Source organism: Aethalodelphis obliquidens, unplaced genomic scaffold (genome assembly GCF_003676395.1).
Source record: "Aethalodelphis obliquidens isolate GAN/ISIS:26980383/991018 unplaced genomic scaffold, ASM367639v1 scaffold2, whole genome shotgun sequence".
In the NCBI taxonomy this organism is placed as follows: Eukaryota; Metazoa; Chordata; class Mammalia; order Artiodactyla; family Delphinidae; genus Aethalodelphis; species Aethalodelphis obliquidens.
Window position 1 is genome coordinate 1,254,508 of NW_020837946.1, and position 27,309 is coordinate 1,281,816.

Consider the following 27,309-nt stretch of genomic DNA (forward strand, 5'->3'; position numbering starts at 1 on the left):
CGGCAGAAGGGGACATGCTGAGTGGGCTACTTTGTTCATGAAAGATGCAGTGACACGTGGGCAGTATTTTGCCTAGGAAGCCCATTAGACACTCAGTGCGCAGAACTTGTGCTGGGTGCTGGTCACACAGCACCCTCTGCTTTAGTACCTCCTTGGGTCCCAGCCTCCCAGCGAGGAGGCAGGTGCTCACCGTGGTCACGCTGTCCCTGGTGCGTGGGGCTTGGTACTCCAGCCCAGGGAGACGGCGGTGCAGGCCTGCTGTGCTCGCAGCAATGGGCAAGTTCTGTAGGCGTACGAGCTGTGCTTCTGCAGAAGTGTTCCAGGCAGAGAAGACAGCTCCGACCCAGGAAACGTCACTTTCCTGTGAGCGTAGGTGACTGCCCCTGTGCTGGAGGGATCCGGGGAGCCGACCCCCGTAGTGCCCCGGGGCGGGGGCCTGGCGGAGGCTCGCATCAGCCTGCGCTGCTGGCACCCGGGCTCAGGCGGTGGCGGGGCTCGGTCAGTGTTGGGGAACACACGTCTGTGTGACCCTCGCATGGCCTTCTGCCTGGGTGACCGCTCTGCCGTCGGCCCATCGGGTGAGCGCCGCGGAGCTGGTCTGCTGGCCTTCCGCGGTGCAGAGCCCTTTGCTAGGTCAGTCTCTCTCAATAGCGAACGCACTTGTTTCTTTCCACTTGGACGCACCCTAATATGAGCGTGTATGGAAAATGGACCTGCCGTTAGTTTTCCACATCCTGTGCTTGAAAGTGAATAAGTTTTCCTTTTGAACCTGTTGATTTAGTTGTTAAAACTAAGACTTAAAATTTTATTCATTTTTCACTGTTTTTGTTGTGTGTTTTTTGTTTCTTTGCGGTACGCGGGCATCTCACTGCTGTGGCCTCTCCCGTCGTGGAGCACAGGCCCTGGACGCGCAGGCTCAGCGGCCATGGCTCACAGGCCCAGCTGCCCTGCAGCATGTGGGAAGTTCCCGGACCGGGGCACGAACCCGTGTCCCCTGCAGGCGGACTCTCAGCCACTGCGCCACCAGGGGAACCCTGTTGTGTGTTTTAGGTGGAAGAAATCGCATGTTTTGTACCAATGAGAGAGGTCCTGTGGCTGGGCTGGGGGTAAGGATGCTGAGAGGACAGGAGAGGCCCTGGAGGAGGGCGTGGGCTGGTGCACTGATGGGCAGTTCCTGCTTCCCACGCTGGCGCTGGGCAGGCGGGGACAGGGCGGGGCTTAGGGAAGTGGGTCTGTGCCAGGCGTGCCTGGAGCTTCTCTTCAGCTGGCTTCTGTCTTCACAGTGAAATGAGAGAGGGGTCATCAGCCCTGAGAGGCCTTGAGGGTGGGAGGGGCCGTGTTGCGGTTTGAGGAGGGAGGAGAAGGTCCAGAACGCCGCCCAGGCCCATGGAGAGGACCGGACGGGGAAGGAGCTGTGGGCGGCTGCCGCGGACGGGGGTGCATGGTCATGGAGGTACCGTAGGGGTGAGGCAGAGCTCTGCATGCGAACAGGGTCAGGCTTTGCCGGTGGATGTGAGCGAGCGGGAGAGCTGAGAGAGTGTGATGATGAAGAATTTAACCTGGGGAGGGGCACTGAAAAAAGACGGGGATCGGGAGGGTCAGAGGTCAGAGTCACACCCACACGTAGAAGAAAGTCAGGAAACAGAAGTCCAAGGCGGAGCCAGATCACCTACAGTTCTGCCACCACAGGAGCCAGCGTCAGAGTTTAATGCAGGCTCTTCCAGTCTTTTGTAAAGTGTCGGTGTGTTCATATATTTCTAAATAAAAATTACCTTGCATTATGTCTTTGTATTGTAACTTCTAATATGAGCATGTCCCTAGCTTGTTAGACGTTTAAAACTCGATTTTTTAATGGCTGCCCACACTGCATAAATCCATTGACTGATGCCGGTCAGGGGTTGGCAAACCATGGTCTGTGGGCCCACCCAGGCCTCAGCTGCTAAGAATGGTCCTTACATTTTTAAAAGACTGAAGGAAAAAGTGCACATATGAAGCCGTACGTAGCTCTCTCAGGCTGAAATATTTACTATCTGGCCCTTTACAGAAAACGTTGTTGACCTCTGAGATACAGGCATAATCCATTTGCCGCTTCTTTAATATCAGTCTTCTGGGTTATTTCCATTTCTTCATAATCGTAGTAACGGTAATGAGCATAGTGTATTTATTTTTGTTCCATTTCAGGTTACTTTCTTAAGGTATAAAAGTGGAGTTACCTGGTCAGATTATATGAACACATTTTGAAATTGTTCTCCAGAAGATGTGTACCAGCTTGCACACTTGGACCGGTCTTCTGAAAGCCCTTATTAAGCCAGAATAGTTAAAATAAGAAGCGAACAAAAACTTGTGATTTTGATATCAAAGAAAAGCATTTGCTTTATTTTTGCATTTCATAAACACTGAACTTCAAACAGGTGTATTTTTATTGGCTATTTATTTGTCCTTTGTGAATTTTTTCTTCATGTTTATTGATCTTTTTAAAGCACCAGCTCTTTGTTTTATTGATTTTCTCTGTTGTTTTCTTATTTTCAGTTTCATTGACATCTACTCCAATTTTTATTGCTATTTTTTTAACCTGTTTCCTTTGGGCTTCAATTGCTCTTCTTTCTCTAGTTTCCTAAGGTAGAAGCTTAGGTGATTGGATCTTTCTTCTTTTCTAATGTATGCACTCGATGCTATAAATTTCCCTCTAGTCTAATTCCGCTGTGGTCCTAGAACGTACTTTGTATGATTTCTGCCCTTTTACCCTTGTTAAGACGTTTCATGTGGTCAGCAGTGTTTTCTGTCTTGAATAATGTTCTGACTGAGCGTGAGAAGAGTGTGTATTCTGCTGTCGTCAAATGGCGTGTTCTACAAATGTCAGTGAGACTGAGCTGATTGGTGGTGATGTTCAGGTCATCCATGTCCTTACTGCTTTTCTGTTTGCTGGATCTGCCCGATCCTGAAGGAGAGTGTTGAAATCTTTAACTGCAGTGGCAGATTTGTCTGTTTCTCCTTTGAGTTTTATTCGTTTTTGCCTCGTTTATTTTGGTGCTCTGTAAGTTGCGGGCGTGTTTAGGATGTTAAGTCTCTTCTTGGATGACTGAGCTCTTTACTCTTACACAGTGCCCCTGTGTAAAGGATTCCTGATCCTTTCTTGTTCTGAAGTCTGCTTTGTCTGATTTTAATGCATCTGTTCCAGCTTTCACTTAATCTGGCAGTGGTGTATCTTTTTCCATCCCTTTACTCTTAGCCCGAGTCTTTGGATTGCTTTCAGGTGGGTTTCTTATAGACGGCATATAGTTGGCCTTATGTTTTTGAATCGACTCTGTCAGTCTCCAGCTTTAATTAGTATAGTTGGATAGTTCACATTTAAAGTGGCTATTGGTATATTTGGATTAATTTCTACCATGTTTGTCATCATTTTCTATTTGTTGCATTTGTTCTTTGTTTCCTTCCCCTGCCCCTTTTTTCTACCTTTTCTGGTTTTAATTGGGCATTCTGTATGATTCCATTTTATCTTTTCTCTTAGCACATCTGTTGTACTCTGTAAAAATTTGTCATCGTTGTTGTGGTTTCCAGTTCACGTCTGCCTGCTTTCAGGTGGCGATACCACTTCCCGGCTGGGGCAGATTCCTCCCTCCATCCCTTATGGCGTTGCTGTCGTTCATTCCACTCTGTGTGCTCTAATCACCCATATGTTGTTGCTACTGTTATTCCAGGACAAGCAATTGATTTTCATTTTTCTCAGCTTCCTTTGTTGTAAAGGACTAGAGAGGTGGTTTCCAGGCTGTCTCCTTGTTGGCGCTGAACCTGGAGTCCCTCTTTGTTTTTTAAAGCTTAGTGGTTGGCTTTGTTTTTTGTCAGATACTTACATATGTATATGTGTTTGTAAATTTACCTAAATGATATTATGTACTATTTCGTTCTGAACCTTGTTTAAAAAAAGTAATCTTTACAGGCAAACTTGAGAGATAATGCAGGTTGGTTCCAGACCACCACAGTAAAGCAAGTCTCACAGTAAAGCAGGTCACATGAACTGTTTGGTTTCCCAGCGCATATAAAAGTTATGTTTACACCAAACTGTAGTCTGTTAGGTGTGCAGTAGCATTATGTCTAGAAAAACGTACATACCTTAATTAAAAAATACTTCATTGCTAAAAAATCGTAACCACCATCTGACGGCACAGGGTTGCCACGAACCTCCAACTTGTAAGAGACGCAGCATCTGCACAGTGCAGTAGAGCAGAGCACGTGAGATGAGGTCTGCCTGAGCTGCTGCGTGGTGTTCTCCCTCTGCTGAGAACTCGAGGTGTCAGCTTGATCCCAGGCACACAGTCAGCGTCGACACCGTGTCTGGGAGGTGTCTGGGAAACGTTTCCTGAGTCCACAGCACTCCGCCTGGTGGAGGTTCCCGTCCTCTTGCAGGTGGGGGACTGGGCCTCCAAGAGCACTGCCCCGCTGAGGTCCTGGCGCCCTCAGCTCGCCGCGCCCTCCTGCGGTCTCTGTTGTGCCCTCCCTCCTATCTCAGCCTGGAGGCCGGGTGGGGTCGTTGCTTCCTCCCCTGGGGTCATCTGCTTGAACCCTCCTTTTCCCTACTGACCCCTCACCTTCCCCTGGGTCCCGCCCTCAGGGTGGTGCTGGTCTCCGGTGACTCTTCTTTGGGGTTTGATCTCCGTTCCTTGGTTAGTCATTTCTTCATCCCACCCATCCCCTGTGCGTACGCCCGCCAGGTTAATTTTCATAAAATATCACAGTGACCCTGTTCTTTCTTTACTCAGAATCCTTCAGTGGCATATCTTGGTTTAGGCATAAATCCAAGTTTCATTTCCTAGAATTAATTCAGAGTCCTAATCATCTGGTTCTACCTCTTCCATCAGGATACGGTCTCCTGAATCCATTACCTCCCCCTCTGCCCAGTAATTACCCAAAGATCTCAGCATTCTCCTAAGCCTCGCTCTGTGCACCTTCTTTTCTACTTGAACCCTTCTCTTAACTTTTCCGGCTGTCGCTTTATGTGGATTTATATGTGATTCTTGTTAGCATTAGCATTAGCATTAGCTACTGCAGGGCAGAGTACGTGAAAAACATACAAAAAGGTGACTGTCCTGGCACCCTGACATCTTGCTGAGACTGGGCTCAGCAGCCCAGTGGGCTGCCTTTTCCACTCCTTCCCCGGGTGGTAAGCACAGTGTAATTCCTAAAGGTACTCTGGAATGTGTATCAGTTAGATGCTAGACCATGTCCAAAGTTCGTGTCTTAAGATCATAGTCTTATTAGTTATTCGGTTATGTTGATATCAGAGCATGGAGAGGGAGCCTGTCATTCCCTCACAGTTTACAGATTACAGCATTCAATTGGTTTAATTATTTTTGAAATAAATGGTATTGTTCTTCCTTCTCGCAGTTTTTTGCTCCTCTGCCTCCCAAGGATATTGCATAACGGTTTACAATGGTAATTGTGTTTACTTTCATTTAAGTACCATTTCGTAATTTGGGAGACTCAAGTGAAAATTATGGCCAGAATTTTCTAAGATAATTATGGTAAACCTGCCATTTACCAGTTGTACTCATTTTGTCTAGAACCTGACCAAATTATTGGTTTAGGACATTTTTGTACCATCTCCGAACGTGTGTGGGGTATAATTATGTGCGTGTGAGTGCTTATTTCCCAACCTTGATAGCATTTTGTGTTCGTATCCGTAATCCATAACTGACCGGCGCCGCCCTGGTGGTTTCATCCTCGTGCTGGAGACTTGTTACCAGTGAGGCCTCCACTGTGCCCACCTTCCTCCCGCCCTCCAGAGCCTGGGCTCCCCTCTCGCCCTTGCTGCTTCATCACTGCGACTTGTGTTTCTAAGACTCCTGGAGGATGGCTTTCTAACAGGAAATTCCAGTGCGACAAAAACTGCAGGGTATGAGTTTGGTATCAGAAGTATAGGGTTTCAAGCAGAACTTTGCAATTCAGGAGAAACTAAAGAATATGCTTTGGACATGTTTTAGGAGAAAGTATAAGCATTCTGTTAATTGGGAAACACTTTGAGTCATAAGTCATGGTTTACTGTTTTTGTTTTCTTTCTCTCTTGGCCTCACTCTTCTGTTTGGAATTATGTGGCAGAGCACCGCGTTTTGTGAACCACACTGTAGGATGCTCTGTCTTCTTACGGGGGGTGGGGGGGCACTTTGGCCTGTGATGTGAAGAGCGTGTGCTCAGGTTTTGAATCTCCTTAATTAAACTAAGTGCTCTGTGAACAGAATTTTTCCTTTCACTGCTTTTTGCTCCTGAGTCATAAAAGGCTTCCTGTTGTCTTCGTTCCTCGCTTATCTTCAATCTAGAATGTGTCTGTAGTTTTTGGAGGCTGAGATTTCGGGTTTACTGGAGACAGGACACACGGGCTCTTTTTGGTCATCGTTTAAGCTGGTAGTCAGAAAGTGAAGGAGCAGTTTATCCAAGTTTGAGTAAGTGGGAGAACAGTCACTGTAGATTATTTTTTTAATCTCCAAAGGCAGTTTGAAGATATTTGTTCAAAGATACGCCCATTTTGAAAGGGGGGGGGTTGTGTGTAAACTGTAATTCTGCCAACTTATGCATAGATGGCGCCGTTGCTCTGTGTATTCCACACAAGCCCCTAGGCCAGTCTGTACTTTCCAGTTCTTCAGGGTTGTGTTAGGTTTTTCAAACCACAGAGAAAATCAAATCATACCCCACTTTGATATTTATTAACATTTAAAAATATAAACTTCATTTTTAGTTGAAATTGTTTATGGTGAGATCACTTTAAAAGTTATCCTTGCTGTAATAAGTATAGAATAATTCTATTTGTGTTAAAAATAAATATGTACTTTATTGATACATGCTGATGAAAGGTATTCTATAACCAACTTACGGTTAAAACTGAGAAACACTTCTCATGTTTGAGCGTGTACGTTATAGCCATATGCAAGATGTCGCAGCAGTGTTTGCTTGGAGTGATGTTAGGTTATTGGATTACTAGTTGTCATATGAGTGACACAGACACAGTGTTTACGGTGACCCTGGGATGTGCCTGTGCCTCCTGTTCAGTCACATTCAGCCTGTCACAGGTTCTCAGTGCTCTGTGGTCCTCTATGGGAGAGGGGCCGAGCGTCACCTGGGCTTGGGCTGGGACCAGGCGGTTCTGACTGCGGCTGAGTCTGCCCAGGGTGCAGGGGACAGGCTGGGCTTGTCCTCACAAAGCGTCTGAGAGCCAGATCCATTTAAAAGAGCTTCCGTTTGGGCCATTACAGACAGAAACTAAGTCATTAATGGGAAAGGGGCCATTTAAAAGAATCATTTTCTTTGTTTTGAGCCCTTAAGAAAGGAAACTTTATTTTAACATTTTTTCCTAAAAGCACTCAAAATGCTTTTTATCTTCAAGTATAGTGGTTATATTCAGACTGAATTTAATTTAAAATAAGCAAGTTATAACAAAGTATAAATATTTTAGCATTCAGAATAAAATGGCCAGGCAAGGAGTGTGTCCTCTCGTGTGTTCCTCGGTGCCGAGGAAAGCCGGGGAGGAGACGTTTGTGAGCAGGGGTGCAGCCGGCCGTCCGCGGGGCAGTTCCCCCCGCCCCGCCCTGCAGTTCCGCTAAGGCCTCGTCAGCCTCCGCCCTGGCCTTGGTCCCCCAGGCGGCGTGGGCGTCGCGCGGGGCGGGGGGAGACGCAGGAGAGTTGCTCGTCTCTCTTTCCCCCAAGAGTCATTAAATGTGCACATTGTTCATGAGAGCAGACCACGCGCGGCACTGTGACATGTGGTGTTTGTGTTTAGCTCTGTATTCCTGGTAGTCCTATGTTTAAAACACACTGCGGCTCCTTTTTTATTTTTCAAAACTGTGTCTGTCCCCAAAGGGAGTCACCTGTGGCCATGAGACTCTTGAAAGACCCCGGCTGCGGAGGTGGTTTCAGAAGAGCAGCCGCCGCAGCCCGGATGGTCTCTGGGGGGGAGTTTGGCTTCTGAGATGCCTGCTTGGGAGCGCGTGGATGAATTTCTCAACATGGATGTTTTAAAGAACCAGCCTGATAGCTTATTTTGTTATATTTACTTTGATGTTTAGTGTGACTATATCTGCCTTACCTTCTAGGGTTCAGAACAAGTTGGAGGTGCTGAATTACACAACCATTCCTGTGTACCTCCCAGAGGTCACCATCGGCTCTCACCAGAGCGACCGGGTCTTCCACGAGTTCAAGGAGGTGAGGCCCTCGAGTGCCGGGTCTCAGACGACTGGCACAAAGTCACTTCTCTGAAGAATGCTTTCTGTTTGTTTGTTTTAGTGAGAGAGCTCCGTTTTCACTGCAGTAATTCTCCTTTCCCCCTTCATCAGTGTATTGACGCAGCAGGGCTGTGTGCAGGGCGCTGCCCCTCTGGGCCGTGTGTGCCGCGGGCAGCCTTCCGGGTCAGCGTGTTGTCTTGACATCAGACCCTTCTCTCTTCCTCAGCTTTCCTCTATGTCCTTTCATGTCAGATTTCACTCTGGCGTCGCCTTCCTCTTCACGGTACATCCTCCATAAGGAGGGAAGGTGTGTGTTTCTGCAGAAGGCGCTCGGTTGGACGGGAGCCCTCGGGAGGGGGAGGGGCAGGAGTGAGGCGGGAGCTGGGCGGGGCCGACTGCTTGTTGGTCGTCTTTCCAATTTCCGTAGCTTTTTAGTGAATTACCTGTTTTCAGCATGGTGAATGGTGAACTTGGAGAATATTGTAAGTTCTGCCTTGGGACCTGGCCGGTGAGTGAGCACCTCCTCTGAGAATCGTGGCGTCAGTGGGGTAGTGAGAACGTGACCCGTTTCCGCGTCAGTGGTGGTTGTGTTTGGTTATCGGCAAAGGTGTGAAATGATCGTACTTAGGTCAGAACTTCAAGCTGAGCAGTCGATACTTCGGTGAGTTGGCATCTGGGTTGGATATTTTTGCATGACTGTGATTCTCTGATTTGATGCTTAGCGCATTGCTTGCAGCTGCGCCGATCGAATGCCCAGGGGTGCCCCGTTGCTCTCTTTCTTACCTGAGGTACTTGGCCTTTTCTTTTACGTAAGTTCTTTTGGTGGCCTTGGAAGTGGTGTTATTAGATGTAGACATCCGGGGAAGTACGTAAAGCTGTAAAGGTGTCACTCGGAGCGACCTACAGTTAGTATTTTGGCACATTTCTTTCTTCCTCATGTTGGCGGGGATGTGAGTGCATGCGTGGTGTCTCTTTCTCTTTTTGAGGGGAGCTGGCAGGCCAGAGGCCGAGCTGGCTCCTCTCGGCCGCTGGTGCCTCGATGCCGCTCCTGCCGAGGCCGAGAGACCCACCCCGTCGCTGTCCCCACCCTACATGTAATGACCCACCCGGCCTTGATGAGGCTGTCTTACAGGCGGCTGTCCTGTCATCAGGGCCGCTACCTTGTGCCGGCCTCCACCGTCCTACTTAAATTTGTCCTGCAGCTTCCTGTCTGGCCTCCTCCGCGTCGGGTCTCTCCCTGCAGCCCTCCTCTGCAGTGCAGAAGTGCCTGAGCTGAAATGCCAAAGCGGCAGAGTCTGTCCCATGCCTGTAGCCCTTCCGTGACCTCTGATGAATTCGGTCCTGCAGGGTGGGTGCCCTGGCCCCTGCAGAGTCCCCTCCCTCATCGCAGCCCTGCGAGCGCCCGTGGTCTCACTGGTGGTGTCCGTGAGTCCATATACGGGGCCCTGGGGGTTTGGAGGTGGTGCACAGAGAATTTTGAAACAGATAAATAAATTGCCCTTTTAACTTGTAAATTTTTCTGATTACACCAGAGTAGTGATTTACTGATAATGTGTCTTTAACGCCTCTGTAGCGTTCTGTGACCTCACTTTTAAACAAGGAAGCAGCGGGCAGTGGGTTCAGAGATTGTGCAGTCGCCCACGTGGAGTGGGGTTTAGGGACGTGGCTTTGCTTCGGCGGTTTTTCTTATGCTTCCTACTGTGGTTGCGTGGTAATGGCTTTTCACTTGTATTACTGATACAAAGTTTCCTTTTAAAATGAATTTATGTAAGAAAAAAAGGCATTGCATTTTTTAATGTAAGCGGCAGTGCACTTGGTATGCAGCTGTGACCTGATGGGCAAGGTGCCCTCGGATGACCTGAGTAGCCGCCTCTGCTCATTTCAGGTTCTTCGGGCATCAGGCGCTTTCATCTTGTGCTTTCATGCATTTACTCCATTTGTTCATTAGTTCAGTTATTTATTCCACTAAATATTTATGTGTGTGTACTAGGTGTTATGAGTGGTACTAGGTATTATGAGTGTGTACTAGGTGCCAGACCTGTCCTAGGCCCTGGGAACAAAGCAGCGCGTGACCCGGAGAAGAATCCCTGACCTCCCAGGCACTTACATCCGAGTGGGAGGAAACAGAAAATAAACAGAAGGTGAAGCAAAGAATTCGTTAAGTGACGGTGGCAAGTGCTGTGGAGAAAATTAAATTCCCAGAGGAGGGCAGGGCCAGCTGTTGTGGGCTGGGGGAGTTGGATTTGAAGTCCGGTCGTGGTCCAGGAAGGCCTCACCCAGAAGCTGATGGGTGAGCAGAGGCTGCAGGGGCGAGGGGAGGGGGTGGGTGTGCTGGGGGAGGTGGCCACACGGGGAGGAGAACCGAGGCAGTGGCGCAGCTCCACGTGTCTGGGACATCAGAGACACAGGCAGGAGGCCACTGTGGCTGGAGCGTGGAGGGCGGGCTGGGACAAGCAGTAAGAGGTGGCGGAGGCCCCCCGGGCTGGTGTGAGGGCTCTGGCTTGTCCTGTGCAGGATACGGGGAATAAGAATGATTTGTGAGATGCGCTTGGTAGTGGGAACGTTCTGGTTTCTGATTAAAGGATGGATTGAGTAGGGGCGCAGGCAGAAGCAGGGAGATTAGCTAGGAGGCTGGTAACGGCATACGGACTGGGAGGTATGTCAGCTGGGACCAGGGTGGTCCTTGTAGGCGTTTTGGACAGTGCTCAGGTCGTGGATAGACCCGACAGAGGCTATTGAACTTTTGTATTGGGAAGTGAGAAAAGGAAGCTGATTTCTAGGTTTCTGGCCTCAGGAACTAGAACTCTGGAGTTGGAACCGGCAGACTTTGGGAAGGCGCAGAGGTACAGGTTTCCAGGAAAGATCAAGAATTTTTCATTGGCCATGGCAAGTTCGAGATGCTCGTTATTCCCCAGAGGAGGTGCTGAGTGGTGGTCGGCCTCTTTTCATCGCACTGTGTGGATACTGTGTTTCTCACCGATTGAAGGTTTGCCTTAAGGCATGCACAGTGGTTTTTTTCAGACATAATGCCACTGCACACCTAATAGACTACAGTATAGCATAAACATAACTTTTATACGCGCTGGGAAGCCAGAAATTCACGTGACTTGCTTTATTGTGTTGTTTGGACCTGAACCTGCTTCCAAGGTCTGCCCGTAATGGGTTTGGAGTCTGGAAGTTGTCAGCGTCTGACTGTCGTGTGAAGCTGTGGTCCTGGTTGAGACGGCTTTGCAGTGAGGAGAGAAGGGGAGCACGGGGTTCAGAGGGGCGGGAGACGGCAGGGGGCCCAAGTCACTGTCTTCAGGGAGCTTATGCTTTTGTGTGTTTATTACTTCATCAGTTATCTTTACAAGTGGGAGACTGTTCATAGGAATTTCGTCTCTTCTGTTAATGTATGTCTCTTTATGAACAGGTTGTGTTTATCTCTATCTCTGTAAGCAAGGAGGATTGAGCCAAATGACCCCAGAGAAGTTGAATGGTACCCAGAACAGGCAGGACCCTCATAGCCAGGTAGGGGGGCGTGCACTGTGGTCGAGCATGGGTGGGCAGATGAGGGGCTCAGGAGGTCCAGCAGGGCTCCTGGGGACGGAGTGGCCTGACGTGTCGTGGAGGAGACCCAGTTGCACCGACGTTGTCCCTCGTGGAGTGGGTGAGGGCCCCAGGTGGCCCTGCTCACTGCTGGGAGGAGACACTTCTCAGAGCAAATAAATTCCAACAAACCAACAGCCCAGGCCATCGTCACGACAATTACGGGAAACACTACAAGTTTCAAAAATTAAATCTGTGTGGAAAATGGGCATTTGAAAGTCCCATATAAAAAGGAAAATGCATGCCAGCAAATAATGACAGTTTTGTTTCTTTCTAATCTTTATACCCGTGTCTCTTCCTTGCCTTATTAATACATTGGGTGTGTCTCTAGTTCATGGTTGGATAGAAATTGTAACAGTGGTCGTCCTTCTCTTGTTTCTGATCTCGTGGAGGAAGTTTTCAATAATTCACCAGATACTATGTTTGCTCTGGGTTAGGTGTAGATACTGTATATCAGGTTGGGGAAGTTCCATTTTATTAGTAGTTTCCGAGGACCTTCTGTCGAGTACGGGTGTTGAGTTTTATCACATTTGTCTGTCACGGGTGATTTTCCTCTTCTTTATGTTAATATGGTCATAAAAATTATAGTGATTGATTTTCTCATGTGAGGCCAACCTTGGTTTCCTGGATCAGTCCCACTTGTGTGTGCTTTATAAACTCTCCATGTGTAGCTGAACCTAATTCACGTATTTAGTTTAGGAGTTCTGTGTTTATGTTGGATGGTAATGTTTCTTTCTTGTGATATCCTTGTCAGATTTACTATCGGGATCATGCTGCTATCAAACACTAAGCTGAGGTGGGACCCTCACATTTTAGTCTCTGGAAGAGTTTGCCTAAGATTGTTATTACTGCTTCTTTCAGTGTTTAGGATTGACTGATGGAGCTATGTTGAAATATTTTAAATTATAAATTTGTTTAATCGATGCGGAATGTCCAATATTCTGTTACTTCCTAGGTTTGAAAGTTGTGTTTGTTGAGGAAGTTGCCCTCATTTCTAATTTTCTAATTTCTTTCACTAAGTTGTTTAAAGTGTCCTTTTTTAATGTTTTTAATTAGATCACATCTGATGGTGACCGCTGTCCCCTTCTCCATCCCTGTTGTTGGTCCTGGTGTGTCCCTTCCTTCTATACTCTTGAGAGAAATTTGTCATTTAGGGACTAGCTTCTTGCTTGGTATTGTTTGTTGTACATTCGAATTCACTGATTATTGCTCCTTATTTTTTCCTTTTCATTTGCTGTTTTTCTATCTTCTTAGTATGAGTGGGTGGATCATTGATTTTCAGCCTGTCTTGCTTTTGAATATATGCGTGTAAAGCTGGTCACATTGCCCTCCAAATTTGTCTTAATTAACTTGATCTCATAATTCTTTCTTTTTTATAAAATTTTAAAAAAATTTTACTTGTTTTTGGCTGCATTGGGTCTTCGTTGCTGCACGCGGGCTTTCTCTAGTTGCGTCGAGCGGGGCTACTCTTCGTTGCAGTGCGTGGGCTTCTGATGGTGGTGGCTTCTCTTGTTGTGGAGCACAGGCTCTAGGCGTGCAGGCTTCAGTAGTTGTGGCATGTGGCCTCAGTAGTTGTGGCTTGCAGGCTACTGAGAGTGCAGGCTCAGTAGTTGTGGCGCACGGGCTTAGTTGCTCCACAGCATGTGGGATCTTCCCGGACAAGGGCTTGCTCGAACCCATGTCCCCTGCGTTGGCAGGTGGATTCTTAACCACTGCGCCACCAAGGAAGTCCTGATCTCATAATTGTTGATGTTATGTTTTCATTATCCTTCAATTCAAAATATTTTCTGATTTTAATCTGGTTTCTTTTTTGACCAGTGTGCGAATTCAAATTATATTGGATCATTTAAAAGCAGTTGGAATCTTTCTAATTGTCTTTTTGTTACTGATTTCTTGCTTAATTTCACTTTAGGCAGAAACAGTCTTATGATTTCTGTTCTTGGAACATGGCTGAGACTGACTCTTCGGCCGAGCATTGGTCATTTTGGTGATGTTTCACGGTCCTTGAGAAGAAGGCCTACTCTGCCCCATTGTGTGCAAGGTTCTTGCAGCGTCATTGAAAGGAAGTCTCTTGATCACATTCTTCAGATTGTCTCTATGCTCACTGATTTTTGTTTCCTTCTTCTGTCAGTTTGCTGTGAGAGGCGTCTGGAAATCTGTCACTCTGTGTGGGTTTCTGCCTCCTGTATTTCTGTCAAGTTCTGCTTTGTGTGTATCTTGAGGTCGTATTATTAGACATACACAAATTTAGACTTGCTCTACATTCCTAATAGAGTCACCCTTTTATGTGTTATGAAATTTTCCCTGTTAACTTTAGTCATGGTTCTTACCTTAAAGGTTACTTTATTTGAATCTTATGTAGTGTCTACAACTTCCCTTTGGTTAGCATTTGCATGGTATTGCTCTTTCTACATCTTTTAATTTCATTCATTCTGTATCTTTGTATTTCCAGTGGACACCTTTTAACCTGAAAACAGTTATGTCTTCAGTTTTTGTCCAGTCTAAATATTGGGAATATTTGTCCATTCACATTTAGTGTAATTACTGATACATTTGTGTTTAAATAGCTTATCCTACTACATGTTTTACATTTTTCTTACCTGTTCTTTGTATTTGTTGTCTTTTTTCCTTGCCTTCTTTTGGATTAAGAGGTGTTTTTTTAACATTTTTATTCCATTTCCGCCTCTGTTTGCTTACTAGTTACCATCCTTTCAGTGGTTTTTGGTGGCTAACCTGGTAATTGCAGTGTTCATCCTTGATTTATTAACTTCTGGTATAAGTTAGTAGCTCTCTAGTTCCAGAGCACTGTAAGGACCTCATAACACTTCTAACTCCATTTACCCAACTCTTGTGTTTTGTGTTGTTTTTGTCATATATCGTAATTCTTCATGTATTTTAAGCCCTCGGGACACTGTGGTTATTGTTCATGTGGTCAGTTCGTGCAGATTGACCCATGGCTGCCCTGCTGCTGCTCTTACCCTCCCTGGTCTCCATACCTCCACGTAGGATCATAGTTCTTCTGACTGAGGAAGCTTTGCTGACAACAAATTCTCACCCTTATTGTTTAAAATGGTCTTTAATTTGTTCTAGTTTTTATTTTGGAATTTTTCAAACTTACAAAAATAGCAAGAATAGAAAAATAACTTCTGAACCTTTGTCAGTGGTCATCATTATACCCCACTATCTTCAAACATCTTAATGCACAGATTCTCAGAGTGTGGTCCCCATATCGGCATCACCTGGGCACTCATGAGGAATGCAAGTTCTCAGGCCCCAGCCCAGGCCTACTGGATGAGATTCTCTGGGGATGGGGCCCAGGAATCTATTTTAAAGAGTCCTCCAGCCGATTCTGATATGCACTAAGGTTTGGGAACCACTGCTTTAATGTGTAATTCTTATAAACAAGGACATTCTCTTATATGACCACAATATAGCTATCAAAATCAGGAAATTAACATTCATACATTGCTACCTCTAATCTACAGACCTTGTTCAAGGCTAATCAGTTGTCCCAGGAATGTTCTTCAGAGCAAAAAGGCCTAATCCAGGATAATGGATTGCATTTAATTATCTTGTCTCTTTAGAATCTTTGAATCTGATCAGTTCTTCAGGCTTTCCTTGATATTCAAGACCTTGACACTTCTGAAGATTACAGGATGGTTACTTTTTAATGTCCCTCAATTTGGTTTTGTTTGATGTTTTCCCATGATTGGATTTAGGTTTCCTGTGTTTTTTGTAGGCAGGTCACAGAACTCATTACCTTATCAGGTAGCCCGGGATCCCTCTCTGTCCCATCACTGCTTCTATTAACTTTGATCACTTGACTGAGATAGCGTCCTCGCTGTAGAGTTGTTCTTTTACTCCTTGTAATTAATAAGTATTTTCAGGGGAAGTACTTTGAAACTAGGTAAATATCCATTTTCTCATCAAACCTTGACCCAGAAGTTAGCATCTGTTGATTTTCATGGCTAAATTAATTATTAGGTAATTTTCCTAATTCTGTCATTCCTTCTACATTATTAGTTACTATTCTACTATAAAGAAATGCTCTGTTTCTTCATTTATTTATTTATATCACTGTGGACTCACAGACTTCTGTTTTATCCGTATACATCTATATTCGTTTCTGTCTCTCAGTATACTGACAGCTGTGAATTCACATCAGTACCTTCAATTCCAGAGTGACACAACAAGGCTCGTTCTCATTGTCCCCCAGCCCACGTCCTTCTCAGATAGTGAGAAACCTGGCTTCCCTCAGGTCAGTGCGTCTCCTTCCTGGATCATTCCCCCCAGTGTATCACCAGGTTCCCACCACTGCTACCACTGCTCCCTTCCACAGTTTCCACTGGTGTTTCTCCAGCCTCTGCTGTGTCCTGCTGCCCACCCATGTAGGTGCGAACCTCTTTTGAAGACCGTTTTCCTGTGTTTCTGGCAAGGTTTGGTTTTGTTTTGTTTTAGGTGGTGTTTCTGACTTGGTTCTGCGCAGTCACGCTGTCTTGGGGTGTGTGCGTCTGTGCTTCTGTGTGTGCTTTGCTTGTAGCTCAGAACATTCTTTGGCTGACATTCGTTGTCAGTTTTAGAAGAGTCTTGCTGGTACCTCGTCAGTGTTGCGACACCCCGTCTTCTCTGCTCTCCTTGGGCTCCACTTGACCACATGTTGGACCTTTTCACCATGTGCTGTGTCCCTCTTTTCTGTGTCTCTCATTCTGTTTTCTCTGTGACCTTCAGCCCGGATATGTTCTTCAGTCTGTCTTCTAAGTTACTACTCTTTCAGCGCTTCCCAGTCTGCTCCTAGACATGTATTTTCTATATTTGAAGTTTTAACTTTAATTGTAGTCCTTTTTGATTTTAGAATTTCCATTTTTTTTTATAATTTTGAGTTGTCTGTTGAAATTTTTTTGTTATCTAAATTCTTTGACATATTAATCACAAAGTTATCTGGTAACCGTAATATCTGGACCTCTGTTCCATCTGTTTAAACTGATTCTCCCTCTGTCCTTTCCGTTTGGGGACATTTAATCTTTTTTGGTATGCTGGTATTTTTTAAAAGGCCAGTCATTATTTTGGAAGAACTGTACAGCTAGCGTGAGGCTGCTGTCGCTGTCCTTGCTGTCTTCTGGCAGCGTTTTAGTAGGGCAGGCTCCCGAGTCTGTCAGAAACCAAGCCAGGGGACCCTGCACTTAGGTGTGTGCGGTCTGGCGTATTTCCTGTCTGACCTTCCTGGTGGAGCACTTGTACTAGAGCCCCTCCTCTTTGGTGGGTCCTGACCTGCAGTTTTGTCCCCATGGCCCCCTCCCTGCTGAGGGCTGGCTCAGCCCCCAGGCTCCTGCCAGAGAGTGGGCGGGGCCGTGGGGGGCAGCAGTCACCTTGCAGCCGTCCTTTTTGCTTTCCTTTCCTGGGGCCTTGGCACCGCCCTGCCTTTGATGTCTCGGCACAGGTGTTTTTCATGTTGTCCGTTTGTCTTGGTGGCTTGGGAGGGGCTTGCTCTGCACTAGTCCACCAGAAGCTGGACGTACTCGTCGCTTTACCCAGTGACACGGGGAGGCTGTTTGGCAGGTTTTCATCGTTGGTAAGTTCTGTCTTATTTTTAATCTGTGAGCATTAAAGGGAATCTATTAATACTGTATTGGACTTACAATTTTAAACTTTAGAAATGTTGAAATTTTTAATCAATATTTAAATGATTGGGGAAATCTAACTTTTAAAATGCTTAACTGTTTTTAAAAAATAACTTCATTTTTTAGAATGGTTTTAGCGTTACAGAAAAATGAAGGTACTGGAGAGTTCTCATATACCCCAGCTTCCCATATTAACGTCTTATATTTGTGGTATATTTGTTACCAATACTGAACAATATTGATACATGTTACTAACTAAAGTCCATACCTTATTCAGATTTCCATCGTTTTCTCCCTAATGTCCTTTTTCTGTCCCAGGATCCCATGCAGAATAGCACGTGACTTTCAATTGTCACGTCTCCATCGGCCCCTCCTGGCTGTGACGACTTCTCAGACTTTGCTTGTTTTTAGTGATTCTGACAGTTTTGAGGAGTACTGGTCAGGTGTCTTACAGAATGTCCATCAACTGCAGTTTGTCTGGTGTTTTCCTTACAATTAGCCTGGATGTGTGTGTTTGGGGGAGAAAGACCACAGGGTTAAGTACCATCAACGTGACACATCACTGCTGGTGTTGACGTTGACACCTGGCTGAGGTATGTCTGTCGGGCCTCTCCGCTGTGTGTTTGCTCTTTCCCCCTTCCCAGAAGTCACCATGCCTGCCGTAGCCTTTATATTTGTCTGTGGGGTAAAAATTGTGTGACTGTTTAGAGGAATGCTGTTTTCTGAAAGGAAATTTAGTTGCTTGATATTTTAAAAAATGATAAATTGAAATTAGAATGTAAATAGAGTGACTATATTTCTTCATTCACAGAATTTCTTTTGAGTGTTGAAGACATGAGCAACAGTTATTACCAAATTTCCCTCTAGAAAACGTGTTATGAGGGATAAAGACGAATGAGTGAAGCCCTTCTGTGAGCGTCTTCTGCAGCTGTTTGTAGCTGGAAAGGTTTGTTGCTCCTCAGAGAAGGTTCCCTGGCCAGGCTGCAGAGCGTATTTCTAGAAACGCCCAGGCGAGCGGCCGGGAGGCTGGTGTGTCTCTGAGACACCGAGACGCCGGTTGGTTCCCTGCAGGGAGGGAGCCAGCAGTTTGGGAACATTTTAAGGAATTGTTTCTTTTAGAGAAGGACTGGTTCAGTATTAGAGTGGAGGGTGTTTTGTGGTCATTTATTTCCTGGAATAAGGAGGGGTTGATGGGGTGCTTTTTTATGGCAGTGGTCTGTAGAAATCAGTTTCCCTGGTTCCTCATATTCTAGGAAAAAAAAAAATTAATGTTAAGTATGTTTTAGCCAAACTCCACTGACAACGTGAGAAGTTTATACAGGTGACCCTTGAACAACGTGGGGGCATATAACTTACAGGCGGGCCTCGGTGTGCACGGTCTGTGGTTCCCCCTGTCTGTGGATTCAGCCACCCAGGGCCCGGGTGGCACGGTAGTGTTCACTATCGAAAAGTATCCGCAGATGAGTGGCCCCACAGAGTTCAGCCCGCGTTGTTCAGGGGTCCCCTGTATCATCCTGATTAATACAACAAGGGAATAAACTTAGAGACACACCTCATGGCCTCCTGAGAAGCTTGAAGGGCACTTGCGCTGTGGGAAGCCTGAGGAGGGAGGTGTTCTCGTGATACATCCATTGTATCGTATGCATATTTTATAGTAGATATGGAACTTGTTGATACTTTGTGGCTGGAAATTATTGGCCAACACTTCTGATTCTTGGAAAAAGTCATGCAACGTCCTTTTGTGTTTTTTTTTCTTTAAACACAGAAAAAGTAAACCAAAATTTATTCATATGCATATGGGGAATTATAAAATAAGTAGGTGGTAAATGGCTAAAATTAGACGCTTACATGGTTAACTTCAGAAGGGAAAGGGAGGGGCAACAAGAAGCTTGCATCAGAAGAACAATTTTGTTTCTAGGGGAACAAACGGGAGGTAAGAAAATTTGTGATACTAATTGTTTATGCAGGTGCAAGTGGTATTTTCCATATGTTCATGGCCATAAACACCCCAGCAATAGGAATTTATGACAGTTTCTTCTTTCTTTAAAAAATTAATTAATTAATTAATTTATGGCTGTATTGGGTCTTTGTTGCTGCGCACGGGCTTTCTCTGGTTGTGGCGAGCAGGGGCTACTCTTCGTTGCGGTGCGTGGGCTTCTTGTTGTGGAGCACAGGCTCTAGGTGTGCGGGCTTCAGTAGTTGCAGCACTCGGGCTCTGTAGTTGTGGCTTGTGGGCCCTAGAGCGCAGGCTCAGTAGTTGTGGTGCATGGGCTTAGTTGTTCCGCGGCATGTGGGATCCTCCTGGACCAGGGCTCAAACCTGTGTCCCATGCATTGGCAGGTGGCTTCTTAACCACTGCACCACCAGGGAAGTCCCTTTATGACAGTTTCTTCCCCAGAAGTGTCTGCTTCCTTTTTTTTTTTTTTAAATGAAATATTATGGTCTCCTTTTCTCTTTCAGGAACTTTCTACTCTTCCTGTCTGGTGTTTTAGAGTTTAACCAAGATAGGTCTAGATTTAAATTTCTCTTTTGTTACGTGGGTACTTTCTGATTTGTTGGTAGGACCTTATTCCTTGCTTCTGTTTTCAGTTTCTTCTCTTGCTTTGAACATCTTAAATGTAGTCACTGTCTTCTGTGTGTGATCTCAGGTTTGGAGGCCTGACTCTTGTCGTTTATTGTGTCCTCTGATTCTCACCCATGGTGGCTTATTTCCTTCTGCATTTTGGAGACTTTGGACACTGAGTTCATGCTTCGTGGGTATTTATCCCTGGGCCCCAGGGACGTTTGATTTCAGGTGAACCCAGACTCTCTCGGTGTAAGCACGCCCCAAATATTTCGTTCACGGGGCATCCTGTGTTGTTTGCTAACGCTGACAGCCCTGCTCCTGGAAGGTCTGTTGCCGCCTCCAGGCCCTGAGATTCAGGAGGAACCAGGAATTAAGCTTCCTTTGCTGCCTGTGGGATTCCAGGCCCCGCATGGTGAGGATTGGAACCCCACACTTGTGTGAGGACAGGCTGAGGCTGTGAATTCTTAAGACGCCCGCTGAGACCCCCTTGCCGTCAGGGCGCTTTCTTCCCTCCCGCCTTCCCCTGAGGGTGCGCCCTCGGAGCTGCGCATATGTGCAGAGGTGCATCACAGGTGTCTACCTGCACGGGGCGCCGCTTTGCCTTGCCTCCCAGCGGCTCTGCAGATGCCCCGGGGTGGCGGAGGCTGCAACTCTCCCTCTGGTTTCCAGCTCGCTCTTCATTTCAGCCCCTTAATGATTTCTCGCAGAGCCCATCAGTGCATTTAAAAGCATTTGTAGAGGTTTTATATCACGAGGTTTTTCAGGGTATTGGGCTGTTGTTTTGCTGGAAATGGAAGGCGTCTGTTTCTCTGTATGATCTGAAAGCTGATTTGGTGCTGGTTCTTCCCATGTCCCTTCCACAGAGGGTCCAAGTGGGGAGCTCTGTATCTTCCTTTGCTCAGTATGTATTTGCTCAGTGAACCCCCAGGATGGAGAAATCTTTCAGTCCCCAGCGTTGAAGGCGTAGGAGGGAAACGCAGAGGATAAAAGGCTTGTGCGGTGATGGGAGGATTCTGTCCGGGAGAGCTATTCGGGCATCTCCAGAGCACTGAGTGGCACGAGGGATGGTGGCTCAGCCCGCGCACGTGGTGCTGAGCCTGACGTTGCAGACACGCCCCAGTGGGGTCATCTCAGGCCATGTTCTACATCGAGTCACTTACCCCTCAGCAAATACTTTCTGTTGCAGGCACTGTTCTGAGCACTGGGGATATTGGGGAATAAGACAGAGTTGGGGGAGGAATGGGCAAGCGATCACCAAATACGTAGGGGGGGCCTCTGAGTGCTGTGGGGCGGAAGTAAAGCCGTCCCGGGTGGGAGCTGTTTTGTGGAGAGAGGCCTTGGGTACCAGAAGACGTGGGTGTCCCGGCTGCACTTGCGGGGAGGGGGCAGGGTTGGGAGGTAGAGGCAGGCTTGGCACGTTCTAGGAAAGGAAGAGCCCATGTGGTGAAATGGAGGGGCGGGCCCAGTGCAGGTGAGGTGAGAAGGTAGCAGGGCGCGCGCAGCAAGGGCCTGTGGGCTGTGGTGTGAGGACTTTGGTTGAAGTCGTAGCAAAGCTGTGGCCCGTTGGCATGCTCTGAGCGATAGAATCTGAACCATGTGTTAGGAGGATGGCTCTGCGTGCCGTGTTGGATGTCGACTGGGGCACGGGTGGAGGCGGGGAAGCAGAGCTTCAGGGTGTGGGTGAGAGACGACGGGGGCATGGCTGTGACCAGGACAAGCTCACCTTCCTTCCCTGCAGCTGCTGTCTCCCGGGGCAACCTTGCTATTCCCTGTGCAGCCAGATTTGTTCTTACTCCCTAGGTTTTCAAAACTAAACTATCATTGAAGGATTCAAACGAAAGAGGGTCCACAGGGGAAGGGCTGTGACTGCGAGACAGGAGAGTGGGCACCTGAGGTCCCTTCGATGGACGTGGGTATTGGTCTTACGACTTTCAGACTCACGTGTATGGTCCTAGGAAGAGAGTGGGGAGCAGTGTAGACCACACCTGGGTGTGCTCTGAACTGGATGCTGGTGGCAGTGGGGACGATGTGGGGGTGCAGGGGATTCCTAAGAGGGGGAGTTGCTTGTGGCAACAGTGGCCTTTCGTAGACCGTCAGGCACTCTGGCTTATGGAGATCTTTCCTTTAGAGGCTGGACAGACTCAGGGGCGCCGGGGCCTGAGTGGGAAGTGTCCAGGTCACAGGGTCCAGGCAACTCATTTTGCTTCCTGGGCGTTTGTAATTCTTTCTTTTGCTTGCCCTTGTGTAGTTTGAGGTCCACGCTGACATTTGGGCATGCGGTCTGCATGACTTAGGCCCCGACAGGTGGCCCATATCCTGGGAAGGGGCCTGTTTTTCCGGGAACTTCTTCATGGGGCCTCTCAGCTCTTGCAGCCCTGGAGTCGGGCGCCTGCTATCTGGCTCCGCAGCGTGCAGGGTGATACGTTTCCGTGGTGGCCACGCTTGTCACACCGCAGAGCCAGGAAGAGGCCCTGGGAGCTCCCCTGTCCTGTGTATTCATCCGGTGCCCATTCGTTGCGCTCTCAGTGCCAGACGCGGCTCTAAGGACACAGAGCTCTGGAGAGTCACCGACCGGTGGGGGCGACAGGCACGTGGACACAGGATGCGACGTGGTTCCCGCTGGGGGCTGACGGGGGAGAGGGCCTCACGGTGGTGGCCCGGGTGTTGGGATTACAGGACGAGGGGGTGAGCCGAGTCGTCGGGAGCCTGGGGGCCTGGGTCTTCTCCGAGAGGAGAAGGCTGGAGGGCTGGAGGCCGCCGGGACGGGGCTGCCGCGGGCACGGGGGCTGGTGTGTTGGCTCCGGGGCGTGTGTTCATGACGGGAAGGGGGAGTGGTGAGGACTGGGAACCGAGGCAGGTCCCGGGGGCTCCCGGCTGCTCGGGGATCCTGAGTCTCGCTGCGGGAAAGGGCTTTTGTGGGCCCCTGGGATGAGCCGCGGGCTTTGTTTAGAATCACTGACTGCAAGAAGCCCTGTGAGGAGAACCTGAGAGACGAGGGAAGGGCGTGAGGCTCGGGGGCCAGCCCAGGGCGACACTGGTAGGAGGAGGTGTGCGGCAGAAGCTGGGTGGAGGTCGGGTCAGGAAGGCATCTCCCCGCGGCCGCGCACCTGGGGCACCCGGTCGGGGAGGCTGGCCTGAGGGTGAGGCCGGAGGGTCACGGTGGGAGCAGGCCTGAGGGCACGGGATGGGAGCGGGGTGGGGGAGGAGGCTGACGAGGAAGTGGCCTCGCTGGCCAGCTTTGAGCCCCCGTGTGGGCGGGCCCCGCGCTGTGCCCACAGGAAGGCATGACGGTTCTCGTCGCCGCTGGTAGGTGAGGCCCCGCGGCTCCGCGAGGGCAGGTGAGGCCACGGCGTCTGCCGTCCATGGCAGGCAGCCCTTCACGCCCAGGTCCCGGCTGGGGCCGTGGGGCCTCCTGTGCAGCCTGGGCCGGCGGCTCGTGGCACAGTTCACGTGTCAGCACTGCCCCTTCGGCTGTGTTGTGGCCCTGGGGCCTCCACTAGTGCGGAGCGACCTTTTTAGGAGAGAAGGGAGCTCGGGTTTTCATAGAACAGAAGGACTTGTAACGTCGGTTTGGTTTGGTTTGGTGGATCTGGTGGCCTGGGCGTGTGGCTCAGTCCTGTGGCTGGACTGGCTGGGGTCCTGCTGACCTTCAGCCTCCCCTCTGGTCTCCAGGGCCTGCCCGGGGCTCTCAGAGGGGCGTGAGTCCCCGGAGCCTGAGAAGCATGTGTCAACGCATTTTTCATGCACACAGCCCCTCCCATTTTCTGTTTGGAAGTGACCCTATAGACAAATTCATATAAATACCTAGTGTGTGCATGAGTGCCTGCTAATTCTTTTAAGTCATTTTTCAGGCACTGTGCCAGGTCACTTTTTGTTACTGTGCAGCCCTCCCTTGGGGTAGACAAGCTGTGAGTCGGTCTCCACTTTACCGATTCCATCTCTTTCCAATTTAAGGAGGCCAGATGCTGTTAAGATACTGTGTTCCTTCCATGAATCCGATCTTGTCCAAGACAGTTGCTAGGACAACAGGATCTTCGGTTTTCTCTCCTGCTATTTTTATTTCTTTACTATCTCAGGTTACTATTTTCATTTTCCGTATCAAGTTCCTCGTTACCATTTTTAAAAATAGAGATGTTTAATAACTTTAATATGTTAACACTGTATGTTCTTGCCTTTACGAAGTTCACCTTAATAAAGACAAACTCGCAGTAAACAGAAAGGCCTTAGGATCAATGTATCTAAACCTGCTGAAGAAGAAAGGTACAGACTCGGTCATTTCATGTTTCCTCTCGATGTTCAAACCTTAGTTAGAGCTTAATTTGGTATTTATCTTTTATGTTAAAATACCGATTCTCAGTTTAGAAGTCGTTTAACATGAAAGTAGGTGCTAAATGTCTTCAGTCTGTCCTTCATTAGTTGTGGCTGGAGGAGGCATGCACCCCTCTGCCCTCAGTGCATGCCCCATGGAAAGCTCACGATCGAAGTCCAGTGTTCGTCTCCATGTCCCGTTATTTATATTTCTGCGTGCAGGAAATAACGTATGTCCCTTGGAGAAGAAAGTTAGTGTATAAAAGGTAGACTTTCTACCAGGTGCACTGATTGGTGTGCAGTTGCAGGTTTTCACAGGGACCTGCTGGTGCGAAATGATAGGGTAGTGTTTCACACGCACCCTGGCCCACCAGGGGTGCCTGGACTTTGCGTGTGTCCAGTCATTACTTGGGTTTTGGAATTTTTAGGACACATCCCGCTTCCAGGTATTTGAACGGGCGCTTGAGTTAGGAGCTTTTCTTCTTCACAGTTAATATGAGTTAAATGGGATTCAGACATTTAAAGTATATGATGTTGTGACACGTGTGGGGTGAAGATAGGACCTCGGTGTGGATGTATGTGTAACAGGCTGTGGTGTTCGTGTGCTAAACATAGGAGGCACTCATTTCTAAAATAAAAAGATTGTTTTTGGAAATGGACTTGGATAAAATTAGATGTTTTGGACGTTGATTTCATTTCTTTATACTTGACTTATGTTTAACGGTAATGGAAAACTGGGGAGATTGTGTATCAAAGCAGTGACTGTAATAACTAATTTCTCTGGCGCTCTTCTTTAAAATTAAAGAGTTCTCAGCCGGGCTCATCAGCATTCGTATGCAATAATGAGTAGCAGGGGTGGGGGATTGGCGTCCCCGAGCCACCCCACAGTTAGGTAGTAGTTTCCAGCTCCTTGGCGCACCTAGACAGAGCAGAGTCAACAGTACCTAACAGTACTATTTACTGCTCCAGTGGAGTAGAGCAGATCCAGAAGAGGCAAGGCGTAGTCCATCCTTTTCTAAAAAATTCTCCTTTTTACGGTAATACAACACAGGATTTGATGCTAGAATTACGACATATATTTAATCCTCCAGGAACACTCTTCCAACCAGGAAACCCCGAGCATCACTGACTACCCCTGAGGTGGTGCTAAGAAATAGAAGTGCCCCCGCTCCCCGGGTAGTTCTTTGAGGCGCACGTAAAAGGGCAGGAAAAGCGGGGCCTTCCCAGGGCAGGATGGTTGTGGACTGGACCCTGACATGCGTCCTGCAGTCTCACAGCGGCAGAGCTCAGTGTGTACTGGCTGACAGGAGGGGAAAGCTCCACGTGGTGCAGGGACTTCACGCGCTAACAGCGCACGGAGACGTGCCGTTTAATACAGCGGATACCTGCAGGGGCTGGTGGGCAAGACGTTCCTGGATTCGAGGGTCAGAGCATCTGGGCTCGGGTGTCAGCCTGCCTCTTCCCGCCCGGTGACCTCAACTGCGTCGCTTAACATCCTTTACCTCCGAGACGGTGCCTGCCCGCTGACCTCCCGTGTCCGATCCCAAGGCGGTGCTGGGACTGGTAGGCAGGCCGCCCTCTAGGATCCAAGTCCATCTTGATTACGGCAGGCGTCACCAAGGTGGGTACCCAGAGGATGGGACGGTGGACTCGGGAGTTCCCAGGAGTGGTGCTGGCTCCCTCAGCTTGAGGAAAGGTGTCGTGGAGGAGCGGGCGTCGTTTAGGGCAGGCGTTCAGGAGGAAGAGATAGATGCTCAGGAGGGCGCTCCAGGGAGGGCAGCCAGTGCTGGGGAGAGCGGGTCCGCGCACGTCCAGGAGGCTCGCTGTGGGCCCGTGAGGACCCTGGATTCGTCTGATGGGGGCTGAGCAGCGGGGGTGTGGTCGGCTTTCTCCCGAATGGTATTTCCAAGGGCATCGGGTCATCAGACTCACTGAGTGTTCTTTCCTCCCGAATCGTTAGTTTTCATAAAGCGGCAGTTTTCTTACGGGACTTCTTTCCTGAGAGTGATTCTCTAACTGGTAGATAACTGCGTGCAGTAGCAGCTGGGGCTGGAGAGTTAGACGTTCTCTGAGCAGAAACCGAAGTACCAGCACCAAGGTCATCCATTGAAGGGGGTGCGCCCGTGACCTTTGTGCTGTCAGCCGCCTCCGGGGAGGGGCTTCCTGGGTCAGGGCCAGGCGCTTCCGCTGAGGGACCCGCTGCTCCTGACCTGCTCACGTTTCAGCCCTGCAGCAGCGTCTTCCTCCCTCTTTCCCTGGCTTCTGTGTGCTAGTTGATTGTTTAACGTGGTTCTGTTTCATTCCCTCTGTTGACCTATCCGCTGCACCTCTTTATCTCATCGTTAGTGACTGCTGTGAGGTGTGCAGTGCACACCTTTACCTTGTCACGGTCCCCCAGAAAGCCAGCATCGGGCCACGTCACACATGACGTGAGCCCCTCGCAGCCGGCTTCTCTCCCCGCTTCTGTCCTCTGTGCTGTTACACGTGTGTATTTCACTTCCACACATGTTAGGAACCTCAGGATATACTGTTACTACTTTGGCTTTAAACAGTTCATTCGAGCTTTTTATTCCGTCTTTCCTCCTTCCTGCCCTTCCTCCTGCAGCTGTGGTTCCTGCTGTGCTCGGTTCCTTCATGCAGGTCCAGGTTTCACCTGGCTGAGCAGAGCCCCCTTCAATAGCTGAGCTCCTACTACAGGCCTGCTAGTGATGACTTCTATTAGCCGTTGTTTAGAAAGATATGTATTTCCGTTTCATTTTGGTAGATTTTTCATTCATCATAGAATTCTGGGTTGACGGTTGTTTTCTGCCAACACTGAAGATACTCCACAGCTTCCTGGCTTGCACAGTTTCTGATGAGAACTATGCGGTTATTCTTATCCTTGGCCCTTGTACCTAGTGGCGCTGTTTTCTCTGGCTGCTTACTCTCTCTTTAATTATTATGTGCTCCTGTGGTTTCCTCTCTGTTTGTCCGGCTTGGCGTTTACTGAGTTTCTTGGCGGTGAGGGTTTCTAGTTTTCCTA

At 48.3% G+C, this 27,309-nt stretch overlaps 1 protein-coding gene across 2 annotated transcripts in view; it reads left to right on the top strand.

Annotated features, from left to right (window-relative positions):
• NDUFA10 (NADH:ubiquinone oxidoreductase subunit A10) overlaps positions 1-27,309 on the top strand; it is a 48,848-nt gene that overhangs the window by 15,897 nt on the left and 5,642 nt on the right. The window contains exons 9-10 of one of the 2 annotated variants that reach the window (XR_003434900.1): positions 8,079-8,187; positions 11,620-11,717. Coding sequence is in view for 1 of the 2 variants with exons in the window: in XM_027116785.1 (XP_026972586.1) it covers positions 8,079-8,187 (109 nt within the window). In the remaining variant the exon portion in view is untranslated. The remainder of the gene's footprint in view (positions 1-8,078; positions 8,188-11,619; positions 11,718-27,309) is intronic. The other variant, XM_027116785.1, reaches the window with a different exon arrangement.